The 20,812-nt window shown below is 50.1% G+C and overlaps 1 protein-coding gene across 6 annotated transcripts in view; it reads left to right on the forward strand.

Annotated features, from left to right (window-relative positions):
* Positions 1-20,812, forward strand: part of Rps6ka2 (ribosomal protein S6 kinase A2) — a 319,159-nt gene that overhangs the window by 269,729 nt on the left and 28,618 nt on the right. For all 6 annotated transcript variants that reach the window (XM_074070532.1, XM_074070500.1, XM_074070515.1 and 3 more), the window contains 3 exons: positions 589-677; positions 11,162-11,226; positions 18,401-18,503. In XM_074070532.1, coding sequence (XP_073926633.1) covers positions 589-677; positions 11,162-11,226; positions 18,401-18,503 — 257 coding nt within the window. The remainder of the gene's footprint in view (positions 1-588; positions 678-11,161; positions 11,227-18,400; positions 18,504-20,812) is intronic.

Below are 20,812 nucleotides of genomic sequence, written 5' to 3' on the forward strand. Positions count from 1 at the left end.
CCCTCCGGCAAGCCCAGGGCAGACCCCAGCCTGCCACTCAGGAGTGACAGTCATGAATGATCAGACTACCTCTGTGCCCAGGGTCCCTGAGATGCTCTCGGTCTTGCAGGGTCCTCCTTTCCCAGAAGCTCCTCACAGTGTTGAGCAGCCTGATGCAGAGGCAGTAAGAGGGCAGTTGTCCCCAGGAGCCAAGAAGGGACTGGCCAAAACTTAACCATGCCACCCTTTGTGCTAAAGGCTTTTTTTTTTGTCTTGGTTTTGGAAAACAGTTGATTTCTGTTAAAAATGTCATTGATGCAAACAGGATTGTTCTTGCTGTCTGATGCTTTTATTATACTGTAAATGAGGAGTACTTGTAAAAATTGTGCACTTTCAATTTCCAATTTGGTGAGTGTCACGGCTACAGGCTACATGAATAAAAGCTCTTTGGTGGCCTAAAACATCTCTAAGTGTAAAAGGGTCCTGAGACCAAACTGTGGGCGCTGCTGCTCTGGGTGACTTGGGGTCTGTCAGTACAGAATGAGCAGGTCAGCTGAGGAATGAAGAAAGCCCACCTGCACTCACCCTACTTACCCGATTCCCTTTCAGAGCCAAGCTGGGGATGCCTCAGTTCCTCAGCGCTGAGGCTCAGAGTCTGCTGAGAGCACTTTTCAAACGGAACCCCTGCAACCGCCTGGGTAAGAAATGGGACGCCCTCCTGCAGGCTCAGGGAGGGCGCCTTCTGTGTCCTCCAGTGGGAACATGGATGGACACCACTCCTGCTGGGTCGGGAAGGGCCACCCACCCCTCTGTACCCACCATGGGGACATGGATGGACACACCCTCTTGCTGAGATGTGGCTAGGCAGCCCCTCTGTGCCTCCACCCCGTGATACCCTCCTGTAGACAGAGGGTGAGCCACCCTTCTGTCCCTCTGTGGGCATGTTGAATGGACGCCCCCCTCCTGTGAGGACGTGGTCCTATCCCAACCCAACTCTGCCAGAGCTGGCACTTCTCTTTGCTGGGGTCACTGAGAACAAGAGGTCCCTAAGCCAGGCTGGGACATTTTCACACACTGAGCCCTGAGGTCACAGGATTCATTGCAATTTCTAAAACACAATCACAGTCAAACCAATGTGAGCTATTTTCTAAAAGTCACTGGTGTTGTAATAAATTGTGGCACTGTCTTCCCCTGGTTTTACTTCCCTTACTTCAGGGGTTCTGTAACATGAACTGGACCCTTAAAAGCCACATCTGCTCTGCTGCCTCTCAATCAGGAAAGTCAGCATCTGTGGGGTCCAGATTTCCTTGAACACCAGCTGAGCACTGCCTATTTCCTTTTTCTTAAAGCTGGTCATTTATTCAGGGCCTGCGAGGTCTCAGGAGCCATACTAGGTGAGCGGGTCCACTGACTGTCCACATGGTGTGAGCACAGGGTGCTTGCGGATTGTTTTATTACTCAAGTAAATGGAAGGAACAAATTAATTACTCTCTTAATGCCAATCTCAGAGATACAAGATACGAAATTAAGAGAGGAAGACAAAGTTAAGTCAGGAAATATTTCATTTTGTAAAAAAAAAAAAAAATCATTGTATTTTCCTCTCAGCTTGGCTCAATCCCACTTAATTTCTGTCTCATGTCAGTTTTGATGTCAGGGCCTTTGGCAGTGATTTGTGACCCCTCATTTACTACAAATAGAGCTGCTATGTAAGTCCTGTCCAGCTCCCCTGGAATACCTGCAAAACATAGAGACAGTTTCTATGAATGGTTGCTAATATATTCCACTAAGTAACATTACCACTCTACCGCTAATCCAGGCTCTTCTTCATATGCAACTATTCCTTCCTACTGGTTTATTTTCAAAGTAGCCTTTACTTCCCACAGTTGCCTTTCTGTGCAATTCTCCTACATGTAACCAGATATTTAAAACTGCCCCTTAGGGCTGGCAGAGTGGCTCAAATGGTAGATCTCCTACCTAGCAAGCATGAGGCCCTGAGTTCAAAGCCCAGTACACCAAAACTGCCCCTTTACCAGCTTGCCAGTGACAAGTCTACTCTGGTCATGCTGGTTTCTTCACCAGATGCCAGGGGCATGCCTCTCCACTTACTTGTGACAATTGAATGACTCTAGGCCAGAATTCCCAGGTGAGAATGGCCACTCTGCAGACCAACCTGGAAGTGCCCAGAGTTTGCACCCAGTTGCTAAAGAGAGGAAATTCATTCTCTGTGGCGCTTGTGCCCAGGGTGAGGACAGCCATGTTGAGTGTGACCCTGAGAGGCAGCCAGGGAAGGCGGGGGGTAATAGCCTCTTGTGTCCACTGCCTGAGTGGCTTCTTCACAAACCAGGTCACCAGGTCTCAGCACTTAGCTGAGCCTCAGGCTCCCCCTTGTAACAGCAATGCCAGTACTAATTGGTCAAGCTGACACCATCACTGTCCAGTTCAATTCCCATAGCAAAATGGCAAAGTCAGGAACAGGAGAAATTGGACTCACTTAGGAAAAAAGGCAAATCCATAAGAATGGCTTTTAACTGCGAAGAACAGGATTCCTAAATAATTTTACACTTTTTAATTCAGCTAATTTATTTTTCAAATTTCACCTTATTTTTTCTCATATTAACAAGCCATGTGGCAGTGGATGAGTTTTAGGCATTGGTTTGGCAGTTGGACTACTGTTGTCAAAAGCCCAGATCTTTCTTTTTACTTTACCGTCCTCAGTCATTTCCTTTTTATCTTCGTGCTTGGGCTCATTGTGTTCTCAAAATAACTTGAACAGCTTTAGGTGTCACATCCATATTGAAGGAAGAGGAAGACAAATGCATCTGTCCCTTTTATCAGGAAAGCAGATCTTTTCTGGACACCTTTAGGACTTCCCTGAGTGCTAAAGCTATCACTGAGTAGAAGGGCAGCAGAAAAACAAGTGTCCGTGGTTAGAGTGACAGGAAAAGAGGGCTGGGAATGGTGGTTTCATTAGCCAGCCACCAGGACCAGCCAGAGGTGTCCAGCAAGCTGGGAGCTCCATGAACACAGCTGTGTCTGGTTCATCTCTGACCCTGGTTTCTGGACCATACAGAGCACAGCCCTGTGAGCATTCGCTGAACCACCATGACTGGGAAGAAAGTTGTTCGTTGCCGCTCTGGAGCGCTCCTAGCTGTGAAGTGCTGCTGTGCCTGCTTGGAGCCCAGCCGGCTGTATTTTTTCAGTCCACATTTTCCTTATCAAGAGGCTCCTCTGGGGTGCCCAGGCCTCCAGACACCCTCAGCATCAGAAGCAGCTTCCCCAGTGAGAGAGAAGTATGGGGAGCTGGAGAGGCGTCCTCTCACCCATATAATTCGGGAATGTGTGTCCCTAACCCTGCACTTCAGAGGAGATGACATCCCTGCTTCTCTGATTTAGTAAGGACACTTTTCCCTTAATCTTAAAAGTTGAAACAGACCCTGCCCATCTAATTTTCTGTCAACATCACATTTTGGCTCCTGAGTTTAAAATCCAGTGTTTTTGCCCCTCTCAGATTCTGCAGCAGAAGTGGCCCATTCCTCCATCCATCCCCAGCATGTGAGAGCCTCCTGTGGCAGCACAGGGTCTGCATTGTTGGGTGGACATGGGAAAACAAGACCAGGGACAGCAGGGCTCCTATAGTCTAAGCCTCTGTCCCCACACACAGGTAGTGCAGGTCATCTGCATTCTGGGTCCTGGACCCCTCCTCCAAAGCAGCTGACTGGCCTTGGATGGTCTGCCCTTCTCCCAGGAGGATGAAGTCAGGTGGATGGTCCCTGAGACCCTTCCTAGCTTTGCTGGTTAGGTGCTCTTGTGCACCTTCCCTACCCTGCTTGAGCATCTCTGGCCCTGGTCCCCAGTGTGGCACCTATGCATCCCACAAAACTGGCCCCTCAGATCGAGCCTGGCCCTGTGGTCTTGACTGTGAGCTGTTGGGTGCCTTGTTACATCCTGCCTTTGGGAATGCTGCTTTTCAGGCCATGGAGGAAAATCGAGGATTCCATGTCTGAACCCTCAAGACTGGCAGCCACCTTTATTTAGAATACCCTCTTTGGGACCATAGTAACTAATTTAAATGCTACCCCAAATTTGACCATGCTCTGGTACCTGCAGGATAGCCATGAGTCTACTTCTTGGCCTTGAGGGATTGCACTTACTGAAAGTGGACTTCATGGAAAGCTTTCCAGTTTGTAATCTTTTTTCTTCTCTAATGATTAACTCTGTGGAGCCAGCCTGAGATGTGCATCTACCACTCCTTCCTGTGTTCTTGTGGATACCTGAAACTTTATGACCAAGTCATAGCACACCACGGCTGCCATACAGCAAACCTACTGGCTATGCCATTTCTACTGGCCCTGGTATAAAAAAAGACAAAAAAGAAAATAATAAACTATCATAAGATGATCTACTTCCTCCAGATCTGAGAAGACAGGTGCCCTACCCACCCCCAGCACGGCGCTGCACACAGCACCCATGGGACAGGTCCTCCCCACCAATGTGGTGATGTTGGAAGGGAAGCATCTCTGGAAAATCCCAAGGCTCCAGATCAGATGGTGAGATCTGCCCTTTTAAGTAGCGGAGTGACTGTGGCGCTGGGACCCAAAGTAATTGATGCAGAATTTCCTGCTAGGACCTGAGTCAGCATGAGCGAAACAAGAAAGAGCTTGGACTTCCAGCATCTCTGTGCACTCCCTGACAACAAAGAGGTGGTGGGGAAGGGAGAGTCAGTCTAGGTTGACGGCCTCATCGGAGAAACTTGGGCAGAGCCTTGCTTTCTGAAGCAAATGTCCTCAGGATTGGCAGTTCACTGCGAGGGGCTTCGGCTCCATTCGAGTTCCAGGCCGATGCAGGGCGTCAGTATCCTATTCACAGGCCCTACGTTACAGCCAAGCATTTGTGACGTATTTCTAAGTCTTGTAAGTCTAAGTTAGAAGTGGGAAGCCTTTCCAAGACCGGTCGCAGGGCTCTGCTTGTATTTCCAGCAGGAGCGCTTGAACTCGGCCTGTCAAACTTGGCAAACGGGCTATCTTTAACACACAAGTTGCTTCCATCGTACCTTTACTTTGACTTACGCTGGGGACATAGTTTTTAATCTCTCCCCTGCAGAGAATTCCAGGAAATCTCACTGTGATTCATTCAGTGAATTGTAGGAGAATCTCAATTTATTTGTTTTCATTGAATTCATGCAGAATTGTCATTCTGCAGAACATTTGGGTGAAAAAGGTGTTGAGGTTTAGGAAAACACAAGATGAAAGATAGTTTCATAAAATCCCAGTCTTACAGATATAAGATTCTATTTATCAGATCCAAAATACCCAGTATGAATTCAGGTTTTTAAGACTCTCTGTATCATGATGGCCATTGAGGGCACATGTCCTTACCTCCTGTGAATGTTTAGGGGAGAAGGGGATCGGTTTGTTTCATTGTTGTTTTTCAGAGCTGGAGATGAAACCCAGAACTTTTGCATTCTAAACAAGTGGTCTGCCACTGAGCTATACTCCCAGCCATGTACTTTTTAATCAGCCAACACCTGTCTAATTCTTTGTCCTATTTTATTCATATATGTATATATACACACATATATATTTATTCGTATATATACATATATATGGGATTTATTTATTTTTCCAGTACTAGGGTTTGAACTTAGGGCTTTGTGCTTCCTAGGCAGGTGCTGTACTACTTGAGCCATACCTCCAGCCCTTTTTGCTTTCAGTATTTTTCAAATATAGTCTCACACATGTCATTACTTTTCTGATGCAGCCTTGCATTTATGCCCGGGCTGGCCGTCACCAACATCCTCCTACTTACGCTTCCTGCATGGCTGGGATGACAGGTGTGGACTACCACATCCAGCTATTGCTTGAGATGGGATCCTGTGAACTTTTGTTTGGTCTGACCTTGAGCCTTAATTCTTTTGATCTTCACCTCCTGAATAGCTGGGATTACAGGCACACAGCACTATATCCAGCCACCATTTCCTATATTTTTAAGAAGAGATCTGGCTATTTGCCAGAGGCAGGAGCTGGGGAGGCCATGATGGGGAGGCAACATTTCCAGACACAGGTGTGTGTTTATCCCTTCATTACTCAGCTTGAAAAATCTCCATGAAGATATTTAAAGCACACCTGCTTTATCACTAGCTCCATTTCAGGGAATGTGTCCTTTGCATATGATCACCACGGGGCACAGACACTGGAGAAGACTAAATCCCCATTGCACCAGGGGGATGGGTTGGGTCACAGCCATGTGCAGTGGACACACAGCACCAGTACAGAGCACACTGTTCTGCTCAGAGCATGTCTTTAGGGCCAGCCCTGCTCAGAAAGGTGGGGAGGAGTTGGGCTAAAACTCAGTTCTCATGGCAGGCTTGGAGAAGAGGGATCAAAGCTTCCCTGCCCCTCCCTGGGGAGGACCAACTAGTTTCTAGACCTTGCTTGAGGAGACAAGGAGGCAGGAGCACAATGGAATGTGAGAGAGGTCATTGAGCTTTGAGACCCTCACGTTGAGGTGTCGTTTCTGACATCAACACGCAGCCCACTTGTGGGTGGTCTCTGTCCCTGCCTTCCTCCTCACACTCAGGCAGACACCCAGGACCCTTAGTCAGGAGGGGAGGGACAGTGAGCATATAGCACATGACCTGGAAGTGCGAGCTGATTATGGTTCCTCACCCTCCACTTGTGTGCTGGACTCCTGGGTCATGGTGGACATAACGGGTGGTCCTCATTGTCAAGAGGATTCTCATTCTAGGATGCTAAACAGAAAGGCCAGCGTGAATCAGGGCAGCACAAGAGTGCCCCACTGCTCAGTGCACAAGTGGAGGGAGGAGCCTTGCTCACAGCCTGCTTTGTGACCTTGAGCTGGTGGGCTACACCAGCTGCTTAATCTTCAAACCAAAAATAACAGTGCCTAACACCTCATAGAGATGTTAGGGGATTCAGGGAGAGAGAACAGTGCCTGGACAAGGAAACACTGATGCATTGGATAAATGGCTGCGTAAATCCACCAAGGTGTGGCCATTAAAGTCCTGTGCACAGAGGATGGTGCCCCCAAAAGCCCACAGTTGAGGCCTGGTCCCCAGTGGACTGTTGGGGTGTGGGGACCTGTAGAAGGAGCCCTCCAAGAGGGAGTGCTCCAGGTCCCTCTTGGTATAAAGACACTGTCAAATTATGTTAGGACCATCCTGTGATGTAACCTCGTCTTAGCTAATTACATCCTCAGTGATTGTGCTGTTGAATTCCGAGAAGCCAAGGCTTAGAACTTCCATATAAAAATCTAGGGAGAGAAAATGTGACCCATAATACTCTCAAGAGTGTGTCCGTAGAAATTTACAGTTGGAAAAGTGGCATAAAGCTCACTGCGTGTGCATGTTAGCAGAACTAGACACTTGCTTAGTTTATCCCTTTTACCTCTCAGATGAGACACTGAGCCCACCCTCCCCCGTGTGGCCTTCGGAGGCTCCATGGCCTTTGAGACTAAGGCTAGTGTCCCCTGAGGACCAGATTTCCTCATTCTAGAGTTCCGAATGCATCTGCATCCCCCACTTCCTCCAGCATGGGATAATAATGTGCTAAGCACCTACAGCAGGAGCCGAGTGTACAAATGTCAGTGGCACTGTCCCCAGCCTCAGGCTCTCGGCCTGACGGGGAGACAGTCATGTAAACACAGGGAACAAGAATCCGAATGGATTCTGTTCAATGGGCAGGTGAACCACAGCACCAAAAAAAGCTAAAGGATGATTCATTCATTGACACAGAAAGAAATGAGAACAGGGGGTGCTCTGCCCCCAGAGTGAAGGCCAGAATTTTCTGGAGGAAGAAACCAAAGAAGAAAGAAACAAATGGTGACCTTCGCACACAAAGCCCTAGGGATAGTCAACAGACAGGCAGGGAACCAGCTTTTCTGTCCATTGATGAACCTTTACACTTGTCAGACTTGAAGAGTCTTGGGATTTGTGTTTGCTTTGTCTGTGACACCATATGAAGGCATAGCAGCTGGAAGAGTCTGGATGGTTTGGGCTGCACATTTGTTTATTACACATTATAATTCACTCAGTAATAGAAATGTGTGCAAAATAAGGAGATGATCCCAAAAGAGCAACTGTGGTCATGAGTGGTGGGTCTCAGAGCACCTACCTGACTGACCCCTCAACCAGGGAGCAGAACTCAGGGTGTGGGTCCCTAGAAACACAACCCGTCATCTGTGTGGGACTAGCCCAAAGTGTCAGGAGCACATGTAATACGTGTTACTACTGCCCAGAGTAAGTCTGAGTTCTCAGGTCTTCTGTTCCACTGAGCTTTGTAAGTTATGTCTGCACAGCTCTGGCAACTTAATGGAAGACGTACCGGGCTCCCGTCCTACAGGCCTCTGTCCTGGGGCCCCGGCCTTGTAGTGTTTGCTTTGGAGCTGAGTCACAGGCCCCCCCTAGAGCAGAGTGGGGTGCCTGGGAGCCCTTAGTCAGGAGCGTACAGTACAAACATCCACCCCTCCCTGCCCCGACCTTACTCTCTGCTCTTAGTCAAATGTGTTCAGTCTAGATAAAAGAGGACCCAAGTTCCAAATAACCTATCTTAAGGTGTTTCCGGAGAGGAAAAGTGAGTCTGGAGTCCAGAATAATAAACATGCTCGCTCCTGGAAGGTTGCCACAGGCTCTAAAGAGCTGGTACACAGGATTTCCCTCTTCCCGTCTCCTCCATTGGAATGCCTATAATTTTTGAGGAATGATTGAAGCGTTGATTTTCCATTGACTCTGTTTGCTAAGGCCTCAAAAACCAAACGTGGTGCCAAATCCTACCTGCAGCAGAAAGTGGGCTGGTCACATGTTAGGTACCACCAACAACCGCTCCTCCAGCACCTGTGTCTCCTTCACATCTCCCTACAGACCACACTGCAAGTGACAAAGGAAAGGGGTGTGTGCTGTGTACAAAGTGAAGTAGATTCCTAAAGAAACGCAAGCATGAAGCCACTGGACAGTACGTGCTGAGGACCTGGGAAGGGGCTCAGGTTCCACCCAAGAGCTCCTGCAGCATGGCCAGGCTCACCAGGACCTACAAGAGACATAAGTCTGAGGCTCTTCCTCTTACCCAGTCATCAGGAACAGGTGGCCACTTCCATCTGGGCTTCAGATCTTTGTTAAAGAAGCTTAGGGGCCATCCCAGGAGGACGGCCTTGGGAGTTGGGCCATTTGTTCTGGAAGTTACTTTAGCAGCCATCAGGACACCCAGCAAGGGCATGCTAGGTGCTAGGAACTCAAAGGCCTGAGGTCAGATCTCTGGGCTGAAAGATCTAGATTAAAATTGAGGGTCAGGCAGCCCCGGGGGATCAGAGAGGACACTTCAGCTAAGCTTGGCCATCTGCCTTCAAATCCTATTTCCAAAACTCAGCCACGGGGCTAAGCTGCCCTGCCTACTTCAGCCTGGGCTCCTCGTGGGTCAGGCTGCTGAGTAGGGGGTGGACAACAGGCACACTTGCTGCGTCTGCTGCATGGTGAGGAGTACAGGTGCCTGTGGACCAGAAATCCTGAGCCTGACTCCGCATTAAAGCATGACAGTTACCCAAAAACAGGCTATGTGCCATGAGAATCCATGCAGAGCATTTGGTCAGATTGGGTCTTTGCAAACAGAAGGGTTGGCCAAGCTGCCAGGGAGAGTTTGGAGGGGACCCTGGGCTGTAGTCCACACAGACCAGTTCCTAAGGCTCTGTTCACATCACTGCCACAAGCATGGAGTGGAAGGGCTGAAGGGTCAGGCCACAAGCCATCAAGTGTATGTCCCACTGTCTCCTGTGGGGAGAGGGCATCCCCTGACTCTGGACAGTGAGACTGCAGGGATAGGTTGCCACAGCATCTCAGGGTGACCTTGTGCTGCCCTTCAGCTCACTCTGCTCTTCTGCAGGCGGAGCCGTTGTCCGGGATGAGACATAAGCCCATCCCAATGAGGACGGACTCAGGGAGGAGGGTGTGACTGTCAGCAGAGCTCACAGGAGGAGTTAGTGCCAGAGAGGCGCTCAGGTGCAGAACACGGGCACACCTCTCTGAGACCTGACACAGGAGCTGGCAGGAGTCCTGGGTCCACATCCCTTACCTCCCCTTCCCTACCCTCTGCTCACCGGCTCCTGGCTCAGGCCAGCAATTCCAACTCACAACAAGGAATCAATCAGGCTCCTCGCCAGTCCTGTCACCCAGGAGAAAACACAGAGCTCCAAGGGCCTTCAGGGTTTGTTTGGAATTAATAGACTTTATTCTTAGAACAGTTTTAAATTCACAGAGGAATTGGACAGAAAAGTACAGCACGTTCCTTTGTCACCCCTCCCACAATTCCCTGATGTTAACATCTCTCAGAATGGTTTGTGCCCACGTTGACACATTGGGACTAATCTGTCTGTCACTGGGTCACTTTGCTTCCGTGTGCAGCCAGGGTGGAGGGCATAGCTGTCATCACAGCATCATACGGAATGACTTCACAGCCCCAAAGTTCCCCGTGTCCCACCTACTCTCCCCACCCCCTTCCAACCTTAGGATTTTGATATAAGTTACAAAGTGAGGAGAGGGGTTAGGCAGAAATAATGGACAAAGCAGAGTGCTTTAAGCGGCTCCAGGTGAAAGAGTTGTCATCTTTTGTAGGCCAGGTGAGGGTGTAGAGAACAGGAGGAGGTCAGGCTGTGCGTCCCCAGGCATAGGCCTCCCAAATCCCTCCTCCTTCCCAGTGTGCCTCTCTCCCCATAAAACTCTGCAACAGCCTTCCAGGTGCAGCACAGCTGTCCCCTTCTATCCTGCTGCGTTTTGTGGGATCCTGGGGGTCCTGACCAATGCTGCAGCCTGAGTATTGCAAGTGTTGGCCTGTGGCCATGCCAGCCACCCACCCCTCTTCCTGTGTATCCAGGCGTTCCCACACCTGGAAGCAGGAAGCTCTGAATCACCTGTCTCACCTCCTCTTTCCCACCTCTCACCTAGCCCTGCCTCAAGCTACCTCCTTTTCTCAAGCCCTCAGGGTTGAATGGGGACTTCCCGGGCCGTGAGGCCAAGGGCAGGTGAGCAGGTGCCCTGGGGCAGAATCTCCTTCCCACAGGAAGACCATGACAGGCTCTGCCCTGCATGTTCCCCTTCCTCCACCCTTCTGTATTAGGAGCTGTGAGAGATAACACCTGACTTTGGATTTATGATGAGTAATCTGCTTTGTTGTTGTGACAGGTGCTGGCATTGACGGAGTGGAGGAGATTAAGCGTCATCCTTTCTTTGTCACCATAGACTGGAATGTAAGTTGCATGCCATGGTCTCTACTGCACACACAGGACAGGGGCAGGGTGGAGGGAGGATGGCAGCTGCTGTGCGCACAGCCACCTGCAGGTAAGAGTGCTCAAGACTCTCTGAATGGCTTGCTCTCCAGAGGCACAGCCTGGCAACCACCACCTGCCCACTTGGCCCTGAAACCCCTATAACTCTCCCTTGCTCATTTGGAGACAGAGCGTGCACTGCCCTGCTCTGCCAAGACGTCATCTCTGTTTGGAAGGTGACATCAATGACAGGCTGCAGGAATACACTGGAAGCAGGGACTGGTCTCCTATCCAAGCTGAACCTCCCTGATATCCGTGCCTTGGTCCTTTCCTTTAGGTTAACACAGCCCACTTACATTTGGGATTTTCTTTCTTGAGCTTACAAATTAATCTCAGAGGATTTTTAATAGAAAAAATATTGGGCTGAGGCTGTAGCTCGGTGGTAGAGTTTTTGCCTACCAAGTAGAAGGCCCTCAGTTCCATCCCAAGCACTGGGGGAAAAAAAGCTCTTTCTACAGCAAAGGGCAGAGTTTATTATCTATTCCGTCCTCCCTCCGTCTTTACTGTGTCTTCACCAGTCTCAAGGAATCTCAGCCCAGGTCTTCCCTTGGAGAACCCATTAACACAAAACTGGATAAAACCAGCTCTCACAAGCCTCCCAGCCTCTCACAACCAGCTTTCCTCCTCTTTTGACCTGAGTCCCACTCACACTGGCTAAGACTGGGGAATATCTGAGCCCGGGTTCCATACTTCTGATTATAGAACTTGTTAAAATGAGCCTCCTTTCAAAGGTAAGGTTTGGGGAAAGGCTGTGAACTTGCAGTATGCCCATGGCTCCCAGCAGGTGGAAACCACTGTTCAAAGAGCAAAGAAAAATCAGACTGGTTCCCTCCACCCAAAAAAAACAAAAGAGTACAGGGCCTTCCAGAAGCAAAACCATATCTCCCTGTGCTTATCTGTGCTGGAAAGTTAGCCTGGTGAGAGGCTCTGACCTCCTGCGTCACAGATCATCTTCAGTTGATGGTCTTCAGTTGTTGTGTTTTCTAGGGGGACTTCTGCACATGGAAACTGGCTGGCAGACAAGCCTGTCTCACTGACAGTGCTCCTCTTGTCACTCCAAGGGACAGCCCTGGGGAGGGAATATGCGTGGGTGATTCAGGGCTCCCATCAGGCATCAGGGTAGAGCTGCACAACTCCATTCGGTTCTCGTTCACTTGCTCGTCATTCAACCACGCGTGTTGGCATTCCCAATTCTTGAACTGGGGATCAAGCACAGCACACAGAAAAGCCTGACTGAGGGAGAGGGGGATGGGTTGATAATCCCATGGTAAAGAGAAGCGATTAACAGATGGATCTGCACCGTATTGCAGGAGAGCAGAGCACTGTGCTGCAAAGGAGAAGAAGCAAGTTGAGAAAAGCAGGCAGTGTGCCCTTGACCCCACCTGCTCCGTCCTTCCAGTCTGTTCCTCAGCAGCACTTATGAAACCTGACCTCCAGCCCTCCCACTTTATCCCCTCCTGGTGACCCTGGCCCTGTGTGTCTGTTCCCAAACCCCCGTCAGCTTGGAGGACCCCATGATGTCAATGGCTTCTGGTGTTTGGTGTTTCTCTCTCCTGCCTCTGGAATGTAGGCTGCAAGAGGTCAGGACTCCCCAGCTTAGAGATGTGCCCCAGACCTTCCCGGGGACGACATGATGAGCACCTCTCAAAGACAGAGTGAGCAGTGAAAAGGAGCGAGCAGCGAAAAGGAGCGAGCAGTCTGGGAGGCTCTCCAGTGGCCCCTCCATTTCCTTTCTCTGTCACCCAGCCCTCTCTTCAAAGGCCACACCTGGGGAAATTTAGATGGGACTGCTGAGGGGGACAGGAAGCTGCAGGTGGAAATCCTGAGGGCTGCAGCAGGGAGTTGAGAGAAGTCCCCAGCTATGACCCAGATGATGCCCCCCCTCCACCACCACAGGGACCAGGCTGCGAGTGCACATCTCAGCCAGAGTGGGCAGTGTACAGATGGGCCTGAGTAGGACAAGGTGCTTGGAACGGCTTCCCTGGGACAGTGATGGATTTCGAGGCTCAGTGAGGTTGGAATAAGGTGCTGTGCAGAGAGCCGAGTCTTTGTGTCTTGGGCTGGAGATGCTTTCCTTCTAAAGCAGTCAGCACCTTTCTTAACCCATGCAGTACCCGGGCTTACTCTGGTCTCATCGTAGCTGGGGAGCAAAGTTCCTTTTAGGCAAACAAGGCCATCAGATTCCTGCACCAAGAAGGTGACATTTTTCTACACCATTTGAAAGCAATCAAGCTAGAATAAGGTTGGGGAATTCCTTTCACTTCTCTGGGTTTTGGTTCTGTTTTGTTTGGGTTCTGAGGGAGGCTCTTCACTTCATGAGGATGAGGCACGTTTGCTCTAGCTTGTGTTCTCATCAGAGGATGCCAGGCAGCAGGATCTCATTCAGTCCAGCTCTCTGAATTAACAGAGCCTGAAAATGGCAGAGGAGCGCTGAACTACCACCCTGTATTAATTCATTGTTCAACAAGTGATGCTTGCTACCTGCCTGGATTGATCAGGAGCACAGTGTCCAGGAAGGCTCCACCGGAAACCAGTGCTGTCCTCAAGTTGCTGGTGCCTGAGGAGTCTGCTGCACCATAGGCTTTGTCTAGTGACAGGAGCATTGTGCAGTGTGGCCATCCAGTGAGACGGGAAGAAGGTGGAGGAAGGCACGTGGGAATTAAGTACGAGAGGGTGCGCTTGCCTCAAGATCCAGCCAGGAAAGCCTAAGTGTATTTATTTACTTTTTGCTGCTTTCTATAACCCCAAACTGCCAGCAAAAACCGTGAGTGTGAAAAATGGGTCTTCGAAGGAATTATCTGTGTGCCTTGATGATCTTGGATGCCCTGGAGCCCATGCTGAGTTGACATGAGCCACATCTCTATTTCAGCTGTCCCCTCCCCACACAAGTGACCTGAGGACTGTCCTTGTGTCTGTGGCCACAGCAGTGGCTCTGAACGGCCAGCACACACCGGACTTTAGAAAGTTGATGGACACATGTTTAACAGACTGTCCTATTCAGTGACACGTTTGTGCAGATGTGCCTGTGCCATGTCCCCAGCTCAGAGACCTGGAAACCACAGAAAAACCCCACTTGCAAGGTGTGGTCACACCAGAGTCTTCCCTCTGCAATGTGATGGATGAGAAGACACTCCCTGGCCAGGGGATTTTAGCCTGGGGACTATACCAAGCGCTTGCCTCAGGATCCAGCCAGGAAAGCCTAAGTTTATTTGTTTACTTTTTGCTGCTTTCTATAACCCCAAACTGCCAGCAGATCCTTTTATACCTGTCATCTACCAGCTGTCCCCTGAGGGCTTGAGTGGCCCACATAGAAGTGTGGGGTGCTGCCTTCTCACTTGCCTTCAGTACATAGCAAATTAGGGTCTGCCTCCTGAAAGTTTACACCGCTCAACTAGCTCAGTGAAAAATGGCAAGTTAGTTGTAGCCGAGGAGCCAGTTAGAGCGTGTGGTGGAACCCAGCAAACAGAAGCTCTGTTTACTTTTTCCTGTGACAAAGGCAATGCTGAGAACACAGGATTAGCACTAACCCAAAATAAGCTTCATAAAAGAGAAATCACACAGGCCACCCCGGCCAGTCCCGGGTGGCTTCCAGGCTAGCCTGGCTCCCTGGCAAGGAGACCTGGGGCAAAATAGCAGATGGATAGGCAGAAAATGATGGTGGATCAGACACAAAGATAAGCCTGTCTGCTTCTTTGATTCCAAAGCACTGTCAAAGCCAGAACTCTCAAAATAACTACTTAGCACGCATGATTGCAGTTACTGTTATTAGTATTACCGCTATTTATTGTTGATACGAGTGACTTGTGCTTCTGTTGGTCTTTTTACATTTCAAAACCCATCTAAGCACATCATCAGCTGCTTCTCTGGAAGGCAAGAGGGACCCCTGGAGAAACTGAGGCACAGAGCAGTGAGAAGAGTGGCCCAGATGGCTCGGTGGTCTGGCAGCATGTTGCTTGGTGCTCTTGGCTATTGTGGGCATTGGCTAGAGCAGGTGGAGGGTAGCAGGTCCCTGTGGTCTTGCTGCCTGCAGGTGGAGTGCCCAGCACTTCACAGGGGTGGATTTCAGGCCTGGGAGCTGACACTGCAGTCAGGTCAGTCATATGCCTCCACCCAGCTGCTGCTCCCACTGCCACAGCACGAGAGCTTGCCCTTCAGGGCCTTCAAGGACACTGTGCATTGAGATTGCCCTTTGGTTTAGCAGTTCTGTAAATCCAGACATTTGCACAAAATCAGTTACCATTGGATGAACTGTGGGCAAGCTCCACCCAGGGACTGCCACCCACCGGCCTCCACCATGCCCGGGGACCATTTTGATTCTCCTGTTGTTCCTTCCATCCTGCATTTGTCTGCATTGCTATTTCAGGAACAGTCTGCCCTGGTGCCCTTTCCCCTATTGGAACAGGTTACTTTTGAAATGCTCAGAAAGCAGATGTGAGGGTCTGCAACCCCAAACTAGCCAGGTGCCATTTTTATTTTACCCTCTCAGTCCTTTTCTTACATATGTGAAGGGTTTTGGATATACGTAGACCCCTCACATACACTGGTGTGACATGAAATCCTCAGTGTTGCTGCCAGACACATGCCATCCCAACAGCCTGGAACAAGTGAGATGATTTATAACTGTGAATTGGACCAGGAGACCTATTTTCCTTCCATTGAGAAGGATTATTCCAAGTCTTGCAGAGGGGGATCTGGATCAGAGTTCTAACGTAGATCTCAGCAATCTGTACATCATGCTTGCATTCAAAAGCAGAGGCAAGGTCACCCTTCCCCAAAGCCTTCCATGTGCTCAGGTTTGAATGCAGGGAAAGAAAGAACACACACAGTAACTGCGCATATCAGTGCTTTCCACAACCTTTATGCAGCAAGAAGTGAGCCACCTTCTCAATTGCAGCACAGATCAAGAAAACCACACAAGGGCAGAGCAACTGACCCCAGAGAGCCCCAGGGGAGCTGCACAGAGCTTGCTGCTGCCAAGACCAAACAGAGTGGGCAACCCCAGGGGAAGGAGTGTGTGCTGGCCCCAGTGAACAGCTGTGTTCACAGACGTAATCAGCACATGGACCGTGAAGGGTCCTGCTGCACAGAAGGGTGCTCTATCCTTCAGCAAGGGCTCTGTCACTCTTCACCTTCCTCCTGCTTGCCACGCCAGGATCTCCTTAGCTGGAACAGGGGCTCATGGTAGAGGATTAGAAAAAGTACAGGACAGTAGAAGTGTTCTGCCCAAGCTGCTTTAGAAAGCCCGTGTTGTGCACACCAGACAAATGCATCACCTGGCTCTGTACACACCGTACAAACACACTGTGTGAACAATTGGCTCTGTGACTCTCTCTCTCTCTCTCTCTCTCTCTCTTTCTCTTTCTCTCTCTCCCCCTGTGATTTTTGCTTCAGCAGGACAGATGTTCACTTAATAACCCAGCTGAAATATGACAGCAGATAGCAGAATCTGGACAAGGGCAGGGCAGCGGGTCCTGGTGGTGTCTGGTTTTAATCAGGGCACAGTGCCTGCTCATGAGCTTTCTTCCCCAAGCACCTGCACCAGGGAGGTTTTTTCCTCTCTGCACATGCGTCACCACAGAAAGCAGCCTCTTTCTATTTCTGGAAAGGGTTAAGGAACAACTGTTCAAAAGGGCTGGGAATGACCGAGTAAATCAGCCTGAGTTCAGTCGTGGTTTCTGCACCTCCAGGAAGCACCAGCGGCAGGATTGGCCTCCCTGGCCCTCCTGAAAACAGCCCAGGTTCCAATGCCACACTGTAGGTCCTGCAGCTGCCCTGGTTACTGACCCGGCACCAGCACAAGAGGGCGGTGGGTGTGCCCAGAGCCAGTGTCAGGCATCAGTACCCTTGCTGTACCTTCTCCTTAAGTTCTGCAGCCCCTCCCCAGACCCAGCCCAAGCACTCGGTGTTTCGAGAAGGGTCAGGAGACCAGGTTACCCCTTCCTGCCTGCCACCTACTCACCCTTGACTTAGAGAAGTGACTCTTCAGCTCCTAGCCTCAGTTTCCCTGCCTTTTAGAGCAGATTTGTCTGTCACCAAACCTGCCACACAGAGCTGCCCAACCAGTGGAGTCCCCAAATACAGAGCTGAGCCCCAGACCCATCAGGCAGAAGCACCCAAAAAAGGAGCTGGGAATCAGTGGGTTTGCCCAATGCCCTGGGAGCCCCTGGCCAGTGAGAGTAGGACAACTCCATGCTAAATGAGTAGGGGCAGGAAGACCATCTCCTGATGTCCTGCCCAAGATGCTGTGATCTAGTCCTGCCCCTCCCCCAGGCAGCCTGAATGCCTGGTTCTCCCACCACCACCTTGTCTCCTCCTTCACACCATTTCTGTCCTTCCTCCTCGCCATGCTTGGGTCCTCACTGTCTGCAGTGCACTCCATGCCTGGGACCACGCCAGATCCAAATACCTGTGCTGTTTCCTTGCATTAAATCATCCCAACCTTGTTGCCACACTGCTGTGTGCAAAGCAGTTCCTGAAGTAGTTCTGCTAATGCAGCGAGGGCTGTGCCCTCCTATGCAGTCTATCCAAGGTCAGGGTGGTGGGAGGGCTGTGTGAGTGTGGGCTGCACAACTCCACAGGGGCTCTGGGCACATCTTGACATGGTTCCCAGCAGATGTGCCAAGGACCCAGTGCACACTCCTGGGACAAATGGGCAAAAAAAAAGCCCCAGAGCAGTCCTGGGTCTCTGTTTCACAGTGTCCTCACAGGGCGGAAGGTATGGTCCGAGGTGGCAGCCCCAAAGTCACCAGGGCAGGGAGGTACTCATGGCCAGCCTATAGGGTTTTATTTGGATACAAAAATCCTACTGCCAAAAAGAAGTTGGAAAACTGTTGGCCTAACACGTCCCAAATCCTTTACCTCAAACTATGTCTTTTGTGTATTTCGATATACGTGCAACTGTTGCCCTCTGTGTACTATGATGTACATAGTGGGATACAGTAGCAAAGTCTGTACTTTACACATATTCACACATATCTGAGGTGCTGGCAAGGTCAAGGTTGGAACACCTGTAAGAACACCTTTCCCTCCGCAGCAAGTGTCTGGCGCCAGAGCTCTCACAGCCTGTGAGTCAGCCCCTGTCTTGCTCTCCTTGCAGAAGCTGTACCGGAAGGAGATCAAGCCGCCCTTTAAGCCAGCAGTGGGCAGGCCCGAGGACACCTTCCACTTCGACCCTGAGTTCACTGCACGGACGCCCACAGGTGCGTGCCAGTGGCCGTTCTGCCTAACAAGAGCCTCTCCCACCTGACCCCTTAGGACAGATGCAAGGAGGCAGAGCTCCTGTGTTCGAGATGCTCCTGCTGGGACACAGTTGCCACTCCTGCTTGAGTTTTGGGCTTTCTGTGCTCAGCAGTAAGGTTTCAGTGACAGAACCAATTCCCTGCTGTTCCCCAGGTGATACCCACTTCAGAAGCCATTAAGGAGTTGCATGCTTCCCCCTGTTCTGAGTTGCTAGGCCATGGCTGTCTCTCCCAGGCACACACAGGCAAGAATCAGGAAGGAAATCTGAGACAATGCATTCTTCTCATTTAAGGATAGTCTCCGTGGACCAGGGCAGCTTTTATTAGGTCTGGATTTGTGAACTATATTTATTATTCATGTAACAACCAGAAACCTGTTTGAAAAGTCAGAGCATAGCAAGTGGGCACCTGACCTTAGTTTCATGTTATGTCTAAGATTACCCTTGGGGTCTATTAAGATCAGTCAGAACTGGCCAGCCCTCTTTGGAAGTTTCCATTTTGTGATATTAATGAATTAGGGTTTACTTTTTACATATGGTAGCTATCTCAGTTTACTCGCACTGCCATTACAAAACACAGGGAGGCAGCTGAAGGAGGCTAGAAATACACAGTCAATGTGCTGTCAGGGTTGGTTCCTGTTGAGGCCTCACCTCGTGGCTTTGCAGATGGCTAACTCCCTGTGCCCCATGACTTTTCCTCCATGTGTGAGAAGAGCCGGAAAGCTCTGGAGTCTTCCTTTTCTCATAAGGACACAGGTCCTGTGGGATTGGGACCCATCCTCCTGACCTCATTTAACCTCAGCCCCAAAGGCCCTGTTGCCTAAAGCAGTCATGTTGAGGTTGGAGTATCTCCAGCCACAGTAGTGGTGGTTGGTGGCTGTGTGCAGAGCAGGTCACAATTCTCTCAGCAGACTTGAGTGGAGGATCAAGTTCAGGGGTTGTGGAGGCAGGTGTGCCTTTGCTTCTCTTGCTGCCTTTGAATCTGACATTTTCGGTGATTTTTGAAAGATAATCATGAGACAGATAGTCAACTGCAAGTAATAAGTGGCCAGAGTTGGAGCAGAGAATCCACTTTGTCCCCTCCGGGTCCAGCTACTGGTGAAATGCCTGTCTGTGACAGACAGACGTGGGCCATGTGCAGGCACAGAGGGCTGCAGGGCTCAGTTGGACTTGGCATGGGCCTGAGCGCAGCTCCTGCCCAAAGCAGCCTAGCTGGAAGGGCAGGAGGTGCTGGTTCAGTGCGCTAGGCACCAGATGTCATGACACAGATGGCTCACTCTGTCTTCTGGGCCACCTCATCCTCAGGAGAAGCCAAAACTGTCATCAGCAACAAGGCTTGAGTGACATGACAATTGCCCTTGAAGTTCAAGTTCAAGGTCATCAGTACTGCATCCTAATGAGGCTGGCAAGGAGAAGAAAACCTGCGCAGGCTGGGGTCAGTCCTTCTCATTGACAGAATTAACCCCTTCACCAAAGAGAGATACTGTTAGCCACAGAGGTCGCAAGGATCAGAAACGCCTTGGAGATTTCACCCTGGCTCTGCCATGGTCACCTGAGGCAGGCAAGCATTTCTTCTCCTGTGCCTGACCTGAAGGTAAAAGACACAAAAGTAATGGCTCCAAGTAGGAGAAGCTGCTGTGAGTCTGTGTTGATTGTCCATACAGGCTCTCCACACAGACTGTCCCACAGGCTCTCTATGCAGACTGTCCCACAGGCTGTCCACACAGGCTGTCCATATAGACTGTCCATGCCGACTGTCCATACAGGCCATCCACACAGACTGTCCATTCAGGCTGTCCATGCAGGCTGTCCACACAGACTGTCCACACAGCAGAGTCCTTTATAGGGTGAGCTGCACTTACCCTCATGTGAAGCGGGTGTTTAAAATACTCAGAGAAGACACAGTTGTGCTGCATGTGAGAAGATGCTTTGCCTTCAGCTCTCAATTCCTCACATGCATGTGTGGGTTATATTACTCGTGAGAATTTAAATTCCAGCTGAGGTGACAATGTGACCATAAGCGTCATAAGCACTTTGTGCACAGAAAGAATTCAATTTCATTTGAATTATTACCTTAAGGAAAACTCATTAGACACACAGCACTCCAGTACTGTGCCAGAATTAACTTTCTATTCCTTACTGTTGTGAATTCTCCAATCAGTTTTAAAGTTAACTCATCATACTGTGCAGTTTGCCTTTGGGGTAGGCAGTAATTGAAGTACTAAAGATGCATAAACGTCACCCTGATTGATCTGGAAGGGTGGGATTTTC

The sequence above is a fragment of the Castor canadensis genome, chromosome 1 (assembly GCF_047511655.1).
Source record: "Castor canadensis chromosome 1, mCasCan1.hap1v2, whole genome shotgun sequence".
In the NCBI taxonomy this organism is placed as follows: Eukaryota; Metazoa; Chordata; class Mammalia; order Rodentia; family Castoridae; genus Castor; species Castor canadensis.